Genomic DNA, 13,247 nt, shown 5'->3' with positions numbered 1-13,247 from the left:
GTGTCAAACTTTGGGGTCTAACCTTGCACTTTTGTCTGCTGAGATTCCCACAAAATATAATGAAAAACATGTGCATTTTACCAAAATGAATACAAAGAAGCATGAGTTCAATTTACACAAGGGAGTAACAAAATCAAAACAGGGATTTGTAGATCAAAACTGTTTCAAAGTGCATTTATCTGAATCTTCATATTAAACACAAATTTTAGACAAACTTTAAACTTTATGGCAATAACTTTTTTACAGGAAAAAAACCTTTCCTCCCCACAGTCCTGGTCTTCTCTCCTTCTATGCAGGCCCCAGCAGAGGAGATACAGAAAGTGGGTGTTGCACCTGCCTACTTCCTAGTTCCTCCCTAGAGTTGCCAGGTCCCCTTACTCTCCAAGTGGGAGGCAGGACCCAGCACTTACCCAGTGTGGCACGATGACACCACGACTAGAGATGGGCATGAACAGCATTACGAACGCAAAGAAGCCCACGAACAGCCTGCTTGGCTGTTCACAAACGAGCTGTTCGTGAAGCCCATTCTAAAACTACAGGTGGTCATTGCAAGCCTCATTCGTTGCTGTTCGTCAGGCCATACAGTCTGGCACCTGCAATCAATTCCCATGGCAACTCAGGCAGGGATTGTCTGAACTCTGTCTGAACTCCTGCTGTTGCCCTGGAAACCCCAATCTAAGCCCAATTTAGCTTGATAGGCAGGTCTTCCTTCCAAGTGTGGACAGGAGCTCCAAATTTGTTACAACAGGAAAAGACCAGGGGGGAGGGGGGCTCCCAGCTCTGGCTTTCACGGAGAGACAGCTGCTGTTAGAGAGACAGGGTGAGTGTGTTGGAGCTTGAATTTTCTTTATGTGTGGTGGGCTACGGATCTACCCCTTCAGGTTCCAGGGCTGCTGCCAGGCTCTGGGGCCAAGCTATTATTTATTATTGGTACATTTCCTGCTGCTTGCTCAGGTAGAGTTTCTGAGACTGGTGCAGTAGGGATCTTGATGGCTGGAGGAGAGTCTGCTGGCCCCCAAGAACAATGAACAACAACATGTTCGTGACAGGATCATGTTCATCAGTGTTCGTTGTTTGTTGTTCATGGATGGCAACAAACAACGAACACCATGTTTGTTTTTCTGTTCGTGCCCATGTCTAATCATGACTAGGAGTGACACCATAGTGCAGATCCCAGAAGTGCTCCTGGGCTTCACACTGAGTCAATTTGAACCCCCAAATCAGCCAAATTGGCTAGTGCAAAGCCATGGTACACTTCTGGGACCTGTGCGATGATGTCACTCCTGGGAGTGATGTCATCATGCCATGCTGGGAGTGCGACCCAGGAGGCCTGTTCCCACACCTTTTCCTCTACCAACAAAGGTGATTGTTGGTTAGGAGGAGACGGGGAGTTGGGTAACCCTCCACTGCCAGCAGAGGAAGGGCAGCCCTACTCCTCCTAGAAACTACAACTTCATCTGTTTTTTTCCTATATTGCAACAAAAACTTCAAGGATGAGAAATTCAAACCCACCTATTGCTATACCCATTACAAGGTCTTATGAGGCCCAAAATTTTCTTCCTGTAGAGTCTTTGAATTCTTCCATCCCTTTCAATACTAATAATGGCAGGTCTGCTGAAAGATCTTCAACACAAGATATGTGATTATAGGAAAAGAGGGAATGTAGATGAGACTTTTCAGATGAGAGCCAAGACTGTAGAATGTATTTTCAAGAGAGGTTCACTAGAGCTGAAGCCTTCAGGATTTTGAAAGGCAATATAAAGCTTTTTATTTCTCTCTTCTTTTAGTGATTTTTTTATAAGTCTCTTGAAAACATTTTCAGCTGCTCAACTCTTATTGACCTCAGTGAGTAAGGATGTTTTATATGATTTCTTTTTTATAAATTCTTGTAACATTACATTATGATTTTATTTCTCTTTTGGACACCCAGAATCTGGATTGTATTTTAGTATGGAATGCACACTGCCTTAGATATGGCTTTAGATACAAGGATGATGTTATTTAAATGTTATGGCTCATAAATTTTCTTCCCTAACCTGAAAGATTCTGACAGCTGCAATGGACTGGTGCTTCTAATTAAGGCCATTTTCAATGTTTTATAGTTAAATTATCATTAAATAATGAACTTTGCTAGTTGCATGGAAGACACTACACAGGCAGATTTCTAATGGCATAATACAGATTCTGAATATTACCATATTTTTTCATTTTATGCAATAAATGTGAAATTGACTGGTTTCTACTATTACTTTGGATCTTCACTAGAATTAAATACGAGATCCCCCTATCTTTAATAATTATGTTAGTTTTTGAGGTTTCTTTTTTTTACTAGAAACTAAAATTAAAATCAATCTTATTAGCAAACCTCTGGCTTTTTTCTGTTAGAATGCCTTTTACTTTCACTACGACAGCTCAGAATCCAAAGACCTACTTTACACACTCCATGAGATTTTTGGTGATTTTTCTTCCTTTGAAAAACAGGTTTACTTTTATTTTCTTTATCTAATTACATCATTCATAGTCTACCTTTCCCACTAAGATTCGATATTGCCAGGTCTCCAACATACCAAACTCTAATACTAGGGAACGGCATGTATTATCACATTGAATAGCTGTACTGATTATAGTATTAATACACCCTAAGTTTTCTACTGCTGTCTATGAATATGTATAGTCACAATCATGTGGATTTGAATAGATAGAAGGTTCAATGCACACACAAATCTAAAAAAAATGGAGTTGAACTATGTAGGAAATTTAAAACGTAGAAGTCCTGTTTGTGCCTGCCACCAGTAATTATAACAAGCTGGTTTCTTAAAATATCAAGGTTACTGCCCTAATATCAAGGTTACAGCCCTTATCCTCTGCCCCCCCCACCTCTGCTCACCTGCCAGCAGGGAGGAAGGAACCTGTGGGGGAGACACATGTGCAGATGATGGTATTTTCCAGAGTGACAGAGAAGCTACATGTCATACCAGAATGTGATTCATTAAAAATTGTCCCCAAATGTAGCATTTGAGGGCAATTTTTAATGAATTGCTCCCCAATCTGTCCCGATGTGACCCGTAACTTCCCTGTCACACCAGAGCATGACAGTATAAGTATCCCACTGCCCCCTACCTCACAATTAGACCCCTGGGAGATGTAGGACCTGGTAATCCTACATATCATGGTTTTGCAATTGTCATTAGTTTAAAAACCAACTTTTCAAGCATCATGGAAGGAGACATGCTGTTCTAAAAATATAAGAACAAAGCCTTACATATCTAACTCTCCACTGTAGCCCCAACCAGAAGAGTGCTGATTTACAGCCCAATCACTTAACCACTATGCTACAGCAGCTCTAAGCCCCTTCATCAGTTTGCTCAGTTGGCCCTGGACTTGTATGAAGTGTGGGAGCATGTCCACTGCTAGGCCTGATGACATCACTTAAGGAAGTGACATCATCATGATGGTCAGGAGTGTGCTGGCTATATGGTCGCCTGGACCATTTTTTGCCTTCTGGGCCTGTCCCCAGGGCCTTTCCCCCCACTAGCCAGGTGAGTGGTAGCAGCAGGGCAGAGGCTGGGTGTGGGGGATCCCCCGCTCTCACCAGGGAACCTGGAAGCCTTGAGTCCTTAGGGTTTTGCCTCTTGTAATCATATACTTAAATGTACAGTACTTTCAGTGCTTAGAGCTCTTCTCATACATTATCCTGTTGCTATCCTTACAACATTCCTGTAAAATGACCCGTGCTATCCTACAGGCCATTTACCATGTTTGTAGCAGAGTTAACATCTGAACCATGGACAGCCTAGTTCTCTTAGCCTCTCTATTACACAAGCTCAAGTGCATGCATGTAAAACTAGTTGTGCAGTCTTCAAGGAGATATGTAAAAAGACTCCCATGAAGGAGAGAACCTGCCTATGTGACTCTGAGGAGGTGGAATCTGTTGAACATGTTCTGTTTTACTGCTGTTTTTACCAGGAAGCCCAGTTACGTTTAATCTCTTCTCTGTTTAATAACTACCAAGTTTGTTCTGATGCTGATATTTTAAAGAAGCTTTTAATGGGCGCTGACTCACAGGATACTGTTAGCTGTGCTAGATTGTTCTCAGCAGCCTGCAGAATTCGTTGACAAATTTTAGGCATGGATTTCTAATTTTGAATTTTAAATACTGACTGTTGGTCAATTCAATCTTATTTCTTTATAGCGTGTGTTTTAAACATTTGTATCTGTTTTGTACTGGTCATAGACCAAATAAATGCATTTAATTGAAGTTGTACTTTTTTTTCAGCCAATGTAGTTGATGCTTAATTATTTATTTACTTTATTAAACATTTTACCTTGCCTTTCCTTGTAGTTCCTTGGTTCTTTTTTTAAAAAAAAAAATCTAGACAAAAAAAAAAGAAAACAGAAAGCTTAGAAATCAGTTTTGATTTTATTACAATGAAGAATTGTTTAATTAAAGGGTTTGATTCCTTGTGTTGGTACTACAATAAATGCAGAACAGTTGAAGCAAGAAGGAAATATACAAAAATGAATCAATAATAACAGAAAATCTGTGTATCTTTTAGAAAAATAATGAGATCTGTTAAATCTGGACAGATGCTTTTATCACTGAATATGATGCATTTTTCACAAATGGGAAATGAAAAACTGTTCTACTCTCATTGCAGGCAAATTACCATGAGAGAATTTCATGTTTTTCTAAAATAGCACAATTTAAACCTTCATTCAAACATTTTTGGTGACCTGGAATAATAAAGCTTTCCAGTGCACACAGAACCAAATTGCTTTGCTTAAGGGTCACAAATGTGTTTTTGAGATTTGTGATAGTATTTTGTTAGTGAAGGCCTTATAGAAATTTATCTGGCTAATATGACTGTGTTCATGGGAACAAATTGCAAAACTTCAATTAGATTCTGGCTAATCAGATTCTGGCTCTAAGTCTGCTACCTACAGCCATTATGTAGCACATCATTAATGTTATTTGGGGCTAAATATCTGCCTGGGAGCTAGTCTCTGAGAAGGTTCACTTCATGGATTGCAGTTATGTTGTTATAGAACTAATATCTTTCTTCCACAAAGTTCCAATGTTTGTTCATTGATGGCATTTTTATGCCACTTTTCTCTATGAAGCGGATTTTGGGGATTGTTAAAGTGGCATGATGATGTGTGATGACACTTCTGGTCACGTAACTGAAAGTGACATGACAGTGTTGCCATGACTACACTCCCCCCCCCCGCCATGTTTCTCCTGCTGCAGCACCAGGCAGCAGTGGGCAGTTGTGGTGGTGGTTGGGGGGTGGTCCCTCTATCTCACCACAATACCTGGATCTAAACTAATGAAGCAGGATATTTATTTGCCCCAGAGCCCCCAAATACGACACAAGACAATAAAGGCAAAAACAACTGAGTGTGGGTTCAACTAGCTTTGTTTATTCATTTAAATTCATTTAAATGGCTGATCTACATCACTGCTTATTTAAATAAGCCAACCATTTCGAGGGCAGGCTGTGCTAGGCAACTGCTTGGGGTGCATACTGGGTAGGTTCACCCTGGTTCCAAACTCAGTGATTATCACAAGCCTTGTTTATACCAGCCTGCACAGCTGTTCTGTGCCAAGAGGTGCCCAGCTTGATCTACCAGGTTTGAGAGATGCCATTCAGCGCCCAGGGCACCCCTTCACAGTGCCATTCAGCCACATGGCAAGTATGGCCTGTTCCAAACACACACTCCATCACCATGATGCCTCGGGGTGTTGCCATGGCAAAATGCCTGCTGGGGAGAAGGCAAAGGTAAGCAAATACCTTCCTGTTGCCTTCTCCTTATTGGCTAAGACCCTTTAGCCCCCACCAATAATGTCTCATGTCCCATTTGCTTTGGTGAGGGGTCAGGGCAAACTGAATCCACGGCATTCATGCCATGAATGTCCCATATCACCATTTTTCGTTCTTATCCTTTCCTTATATCAACTACAAAGGCAGCTGTGGTGATGACAGATTATTCCTGAAGTAGTTACAGTGTCTGCCCTGTGTTAATCCATTAGCAGTTTTAGGACTGTCACTGACGTCTCCAGCTGGCGTTTTCCCTGATTCTTCTATTAGCTGTCAAGCAAGCTAAAAGGCTGTCCTTGTTTAGGCTAACTTTAGCTAACTGCTAAGTCTTTTTCTCCTAAATTCCATTATGGTTTTGCTCATTTGCAATTAGGTGTCATTAATTTACTGTGACAGATAAAAGATCTTGGAAATCTTGCACACCTTCGTGTTCTCATATCTCTGAACCAAAACTTCTGTGTCCGTAAATTATTATGATTTCAATTTTTATTTTTTCTCTAAACTTGGATCTTTGTTTTGACGGATAAATTTGGTAGGGAGGGCAGTGTAAAAAATTAACAAGGCACAGAAATTCTTCCAGTGGAAGAACGAGCCCCCTTCCCACAGGGATACCTATATATGGGCTCCCCAAAGCACCTTCTGACTTAACTGTCTAGATAAATCAATCCTGCTTTATATCAAAGACAGAGGTTCCTGATCCGACAGGAGTTTCCCCTGGATACTTCAATATGAGAGTAGCCTAATTGCTGAAATTCTCTAGACAGCCCAAAAGCCTTTTGCCTCAGCCTCCAGAAGCTCCCCTCACACCTAAGACTGACTGCCTCAAGTTTGCTGGTTAATATCCTATGGCTATAGAACTCATCTCTTCATTCAGCCTACCCTCGTACAAACCTATGGAAATATCATCAAGCTCCTCCACAGCCTCTGCTGGATCACCTGGAGCTAGTCTACTGTCATGGTAACTCGGTCACTTCACCTAAAATTACCCTGCTATCCTACTTCCATCTCTCATGCCTCTTCCAGAGTTCAGTGCCCCACACCCTGGATCTAATCCCCCAGGTGGTTCCTGCATTCTGCTGCTCCAAATCCTATAAAGAAGCATCTCCAGCCCCTCAAACTTTGTAGTTGGTATCCAAACCTCCTCCTCCAGCTTTAAACCAGGCTTACTTTCTGGACCTTTACCTTTTTGCAGATTTCTTGAATCCCTCACCTTGAATCCCCAACTTCTTAGTTGGTTTGGGTTTGCATCTTTCCTTCTCCCATTAGACGCTCCCAATCCCACCCCCCCTCATTAGGCATCAACCAATCAACTAAGCTCCCTTCCTTAGATGGCATCTGAAGAGGAGAGCTTTGACTCTCGGAAGCTTATACTCAGAACATCGTGTTGGTTTCAGGGTTCCAGTGGACTTAGATTCTGCTCTTCATAGAGATAGGTGCATTTATGACTTTCTTAAGATGATATTGAAAGAAACAGCTAAATCTGAGCTCCACTCTGCACACTTTTAAACATGCACATTTTTAAACATTTCCTGTGAAAAGTAGATCTGGCCCTACAGCTGCAAGAGAAAATATCTTATGGGGGCTGTTCTAATGCCCAATTCTGGAGGTGCCATTTTTTTCTTTCCTCCTTCCCTAAAGTTTTTGAAGAGCAGCAAACAAGACTGCTGTTTCTAGAGGTTCAGGCATCAGACTGGATTCCCCCATTCATGCACTCATTCTCCTATAAGGCTGTGGCAATGTGGAACACTCCTTCTCCCACCCCCTGGTGTGGACAGTTTTTAATCATGTGAAGCAGGGGGCTAAGATCACAGTGTGAATGCTCTTCTGCTTTTGCATACATTGCAGGGTTTTTTTGGCTCCGTTTACCAAGGGTATCTTCTGTAGGGGAAAGCTTCACGTGGAGAGACCCCCACCAGTGCATTCATTTACTACTTTATCTGACAGGAACTGTTCAGGAGGGAATTTTTATGTAGTTAAGGCTGAGAGTATAAAGGAATAGAGGACGCGTTTATTGAAAAGATATAATTGTAGTCTTTTACACTGGTGCTCTGTTGCTCTTACTGCATTACTTCCTACTTTTGTAATTACGTTTTCTTCATTGTTTATGACATATCACAACTGATACTTTTTCATTGTTTCAAGATTTTTGTGATTCTGGTCCTATAGCATTGTTTGTCGGATGTTTCATGCTGTTTCTTTGCATTGTTTTATAACATGTGATCTGAAAGGTGGGGCTATAAATAAAGTAAATAAATGAATTAACACGTGAGAAGGAAGCAATGCTTCCTCCTTTCATTGTTAGCAGAGAAAGCATTTGCAGCATCTCTAAGGATGGATTTCCTATGTTGGTAAAAAGAACCACATGCACATCTTTTGGCTTGGAACCAGCCTGATCCCTATACTAACATCCACACAACTTGTAGTATAGTCACATAAAAACATTATAAATCTTAATATAATTCACATTCAAAAAATAGACTGGCCATAACAAATGCTGCCTGAAGAAATTTTTATCTGTAGCTATTCCACTATGGCACCATATATTCAGGAATTTAAGAAGTCACAACAACTATTGTTTCCAATTTCTTCTATCAACCTACTCTGAGCAGCAGTATCCATGTTTAGCTTTTAAAATTATTCTTTAATGGTAAGAGAAAGAAATCCATAGCTTATTTTAACGCATAATGCCTACATATTAGAGCTGCCAGGTGCCCTTACCCCCCCTTACCCCCTGGGCGGGAGGTTCAAGACTTGGCACTTAGCTTTATTGATATATTTGCGCGTGTGCGCGCTCTCCCGGACTGTGTGATGACATCACTTCCAGGCATTGTGGCGCCCCCTGGGAGTGCTCCTATTTGGGGCCTAAATTAGCCCGCTGTGAATTGCAGGAGCTCTCCAGGGCCCTCCTGGTAGTGCTCCCACGTTCCATAGTGGGCCAAAATGGGTCCATTTGGGGCTGAAATTGGCTCAGTGTGGAGTACAGGAGTGGCCCTGGAGTGCTTCCGTGCTCTGCAGGGGGCTGATTTTGACCCCCAATTGGCTGAAATTGGCCTGCTGCAGAGCACGAGAGCGCCCCATGCTGCCCGGGAGCACAAGGCCTCAGAACATTTAAAGGAGTATGCGTCCTCCTCAGACAAGGATCAGAACTCTGTTACTGGACAAACCTAGGAAAATCACTACCATGGCATTAACTGCCATAATTTCACAACATATAAAACGTATGTATAATATGAGACTTTTTTTCACAATCAGCCTTAATTTCCTTGGTAAGAAGTCTACTGCAATCCACTTCTAAGGGGGTATGACATTAAGTATAATTTCTGAATGTCTTTCCCAATAAAACATTATTTTGGCTTTTAATCCATGGCTGCATTACTTCAAGAGAGCTATTTTGGAGCAATGCCAGTAATGAGAGCAGACAGTTAGCACCTGTTTATTTATGGACTCAGGAGCTTTCTGGGAGCATTATATTGTACAGCTAGTTGAAGATGGTTCAGTGATTGTTCAGTGGGAGTTTTACCACTAGTCCCTTTAGTACAAACCCCCTTCCATTGTTTTGATGTTTCTGATAGCTCATCACCAGGGAACTACATACTGATGTGCTATTTCCCTTCATGCATTTTAATTATCTCAAAATAACTAGGCTTCTCAGTAATTTGCTGTATATCATTTTCAAGCATAAAGGGTAATTCAAAATTAACTTTAGAAAGCACTGAGATTCAGAACTTTGTCAGCTGCGAAGTCACTCCATAATAAACAATGCTAACAACCTATCATGAAGTGGTGTAGATGGCAGAATTATCCAGGAAAACAATGGCGATCACGACCAACCATGCTCAACCAGAGTTGAGCAACAAAAAATTGTTTGCAGGCAAATAATGTCTCCAAACTTGGTTATAAGAAGAATGTATTTAGACAATATTTTCTTGTTACTACTAGTAAGGGAATAGATCAAAACAGTCACTTAAGAACAGGGTGCTACATTGTTGATTGGTGGTGATGGAAAGTGCTGTCAAGTCATAGCTTACTTATGGTGACCCCTGCTGGAGTTTTCAAGGTAAGATACTAACAGAGGTGGCTTGCCATTGCCTGCCTCTACAACCCTCGTCTTCACTGGAGGTCTCCCATCCATTTACTAACCAAGGCCAACCCTACTTAGCTCTGAGATCTGACGAGATCAGGCTTGCCTGGGCTGCCCAGGTCAGAGTATTATTAATGGAATCAATAACATTTCCATCTGTCTCGTGCATGTGGAGACCTTTTGGTTGCCTTTGACAACCAAAGTCCAAAGTTCTTGCAGTACTTAAATATACTATAGCTTTCTCTGTACTACCCATTTGGTCTAAAGGTCTCTCTGTACAGAAAAATTTAACTCATCAGAGAAAGGATTCTAGAATAGTGTTTTCCATTATCTGTTAATTTTCTGCATTCAGAGAATAGTTTCCCTAAAACGTGCCATATGCAGTCTGAAAAAGGAAAGTGCAGGGGGAACAACGAATCACATGATCCTTCTACATGGATAGATCAGCGATCAGCTCCTTGAATGTTCAAACTCGGAAACTCGGTTTCACAAATGTGCACATAAACACTACCAGAACAGCAAATTCAACAAAGAACCATATTCTCTTGAGAAAGTAAAATCCTTTAACTATAACCACAGGAAAAATGCCTCCTGTTTACTATAGGAAGATGTATGAGCACAGTAATTCTCATTCAGGAAACTAGAATTGTTTGAAAGTTATCCTATTTGTAAATTAACAAAATCTGTGTACAAAAATAAGTCAAGCTGCTAGCTATGTAACTTGTATTACAGTGCAACTCTGTGCAGTTTTACACCTTCCTAAATCCCCTGCAATCAGTCAGCTTCAGAGAGTATCATTCTGTTTAGGATGACACTGTCAATGTATTTTTATTGGGAAACACTATTCTTGCGGCCCTACAAAGAATTCTGACTGAATATTTGTTTTCATCCTCATCGATTAGTAGGAGTGAATAGCAAATGAAGAATGCAGGAGTGCTGTGGGAGAGACAGTTCAAAAACAAAATGACAACGGAGTAGCTTATACGTTTCCACCCGATTTACATTGGCTGCTGATCACTTTCTGATGCCAGATGCCAGCATTTCAGTTGCATTTTGCTTTCAACCAACAGGGAACCAAATACAAAGCTAACATTTTGCTAACATGAAAAGTATCAAAAACCTGCAGTTGTTTGTCAATTTGAAGGGGAAACACTACACACAGAGGACAGAGGAAGCAGAGAGGGAATGATTTCTTAATAATTTGGTCAGGTGCAGCAGGATATTTCTTTTTGCCATACAGGAGGAGGCATGGGGATTGAGAGTCTGTGAAAAAATGCTTTATCGGTATTGTCTTTCGTTTCCCTGTGATCCTGACATTTTAAACCCCTGTAAACAGCATTGCACCCACAGTGTGTACATTGCGCTTTCAGACAGTCCTGTGCAATGCAAGTTATTATAGTCACTCATAGTGCTATCTGGCATTGAGACATTGTGCCAGATGTTTGCAGAGAACCCTGGCCTGTCTTCCCCTGGATATCAGCAGTAGATTAAAAGCTGCAGCTCTGTAGTCAGGATTCTCTACACCCTGTGCTAAATCATAAGAGAACTGCCATTTTTCACAAGTGTAGCCTATATATACATTATTTTATAGATTCCATTATCCCACCTTTCTTCTAGAGAACTCAATTAATGGTTTTCCAGTCTTCCATTTTATCTTCACATCAATCCTGGTGGCTAGGTCAGGCTGAAAGAGCACAGCTGGCCCAAGGTCACCCAATGTGCTTCATGAATCAAATGTTGTTTGTTGTTATGACTGAGTAGAGATTTCAACCTGGTTCTTCCCAGTCTTACAGTGCAATTCTAAGCAGAGTTACTCCAGCCATAGCCCATCTTCTTAGGATTACTCCAGCTATAGCCCATCTTCTTAGTGCCAGTCCATTTCTCTAGCTACTGTACCATACTGCCCATTTATATATCCATTCTGTTCCAGTACTCAGTTTGGGCGTAACTCTACTTTTTGATTGCCACACAGAGACAGAATGGCAAGACTTTTTGAAAAAAAAGATACTACATTCTGTATCCAATTCCATATTCTGCCTTCCATGCAGCAAAAGTGCAGAATATATAGCCGATTTCATGGTTTACTGTATGTATTGTCATGTTTTTATTTCATTATTCTACTTTTATAATTCAGTTATTTGCAATTGTTTATAATATTCCATGCCTGAGTCTTTTTGAATTGTTTATAATATTTGTAGCCCAAGTCTTATTTTATTATTTATTGAATGTCTCATGCTATCTGATTGCATTGGTTTAAACTGTATAGTCCATCTTGAGTCTCAGTGAAAAATTCAGGCTATAAATAGAGCAAGTAAGTGAGTAAGTAAATAAGTAAGTTTCTTAAAAATCTGTCAAAGTATTTTAAATTGGTGTTGTATGTGTGAATGGCTATGTCAAATGTGATGCATTTCTTTGCTAATGTAATGACACTTCTGTAATAAATGCATGCAGAGTGTGCACAGAAAATCGTATGTAGGACTTGCACACAAATCTATACTTACTGTGCAGCATTTCCCCCCACAACATAAAGAGCTTGTTATGTAACGATGAGTAGAAAGTCTGCTAAGAAATCTTTGACAGAAATGATATTGTGAGAAAAAGAGTGGGAATACATCAAGAGGAAAATGCATGGAAGATGCATGGAAGAAGAAAAAAGTTCTTACCTTAAGGTAAGGCATTACCTTAATAAGAACCTGGATATGTCCCGTTGCTTTTGAAGATGTGTAATACCAGAAACTCAGTATACATGCAACACTAGACTCTTTCCACTTGGCACTCTTCAAATGTGCTTTCTCACCTCTAACACCTACTGGAGTTGCTTCAAGATACAGGAATTGTCCTGCAAACAAAAATTACACAAAATCTCAATATTTGCATGAGCAAAATTTAGCACAACTAAAAAGTCATTGTAGTGCATTTTTTAACAGCCTACATTGCTTGGTCATTTCTTAAAAACACAAAAGGAATTTGGACAGGTATGAATTGTTTCCCTGTGATTATACTTAAAGTGATGCTCCATAAAGTCTCACAAAAATGCTGTGGCTGACACAGCCTTCACGGTTGTCATCCCCCATGCTAGGAAGATCTCTTGAAATTGCAACTAATACCTGGACAACAGAGATCCATTCCCTTGGAAAAAAATGACTGCTTTAGAGAGTTGACTCTAGGACATTATATCCTACTGAGGCCCCTCCACTTCCCAAACCTCCCCCTCCCCAGGTTCCACTTCAAATCTTTTTGAATGTTCTAACCCAGAGTTGGTAACCCTATACAGGACAGTACAGAGGTCACTAAGATGAACCTGCCCACCTTTTGGAGTTCTTTCAAGTATGCCTCATGCACAAAGT

General features: G+C 40.6%; 1 protein-coding gene across 2 annotated transcripts in view; it reads right to left on the bottom strand.

Moving 5' to 3' along the window:
• The window catches only part of MALRD1 (MAM and LDL receptor class A domain containing 1), a 349,934-nt gene that overhangs the window by 160,720 nt on the left and 175,967 nt on the right, over window positions 1–13,247 (bottom strand). For both annotated transcript variants that reach the window (XM_054992174.1, XM_054992175.1), the window contains exon 24: window positions 12,582–12,739. In XM_054992174.1, the coding sequence (XP_054848149.1) occupies window positions 12,582–12,739 (158 nt within the window). The remainder of the gene's footprint in view (window positions 1–12,581; window positions 12,740–13,247) is intronic.

Source organism: Eublepharis macularius, chromosome 11 (genome assembly GCF_028583425.1).
Source record: "Eublepharis macularius isolate TG4126 chromosome 11, MPM_Emac_v1.0, whole genome shotgun sequence".
In the NCBI taxonomy this organism is placed as follows: domain Eukaryota; kingdom Metazoa; phylum Chordata; class Lepidosauria; order Squamata; family Eublepharidae; genus Eublepharis; species Eublepharis macularius.
Note: the sequence above shows the minus strand (reverse complement) of the source record. Positions and strands in the feature narration are given on the sequence as shown.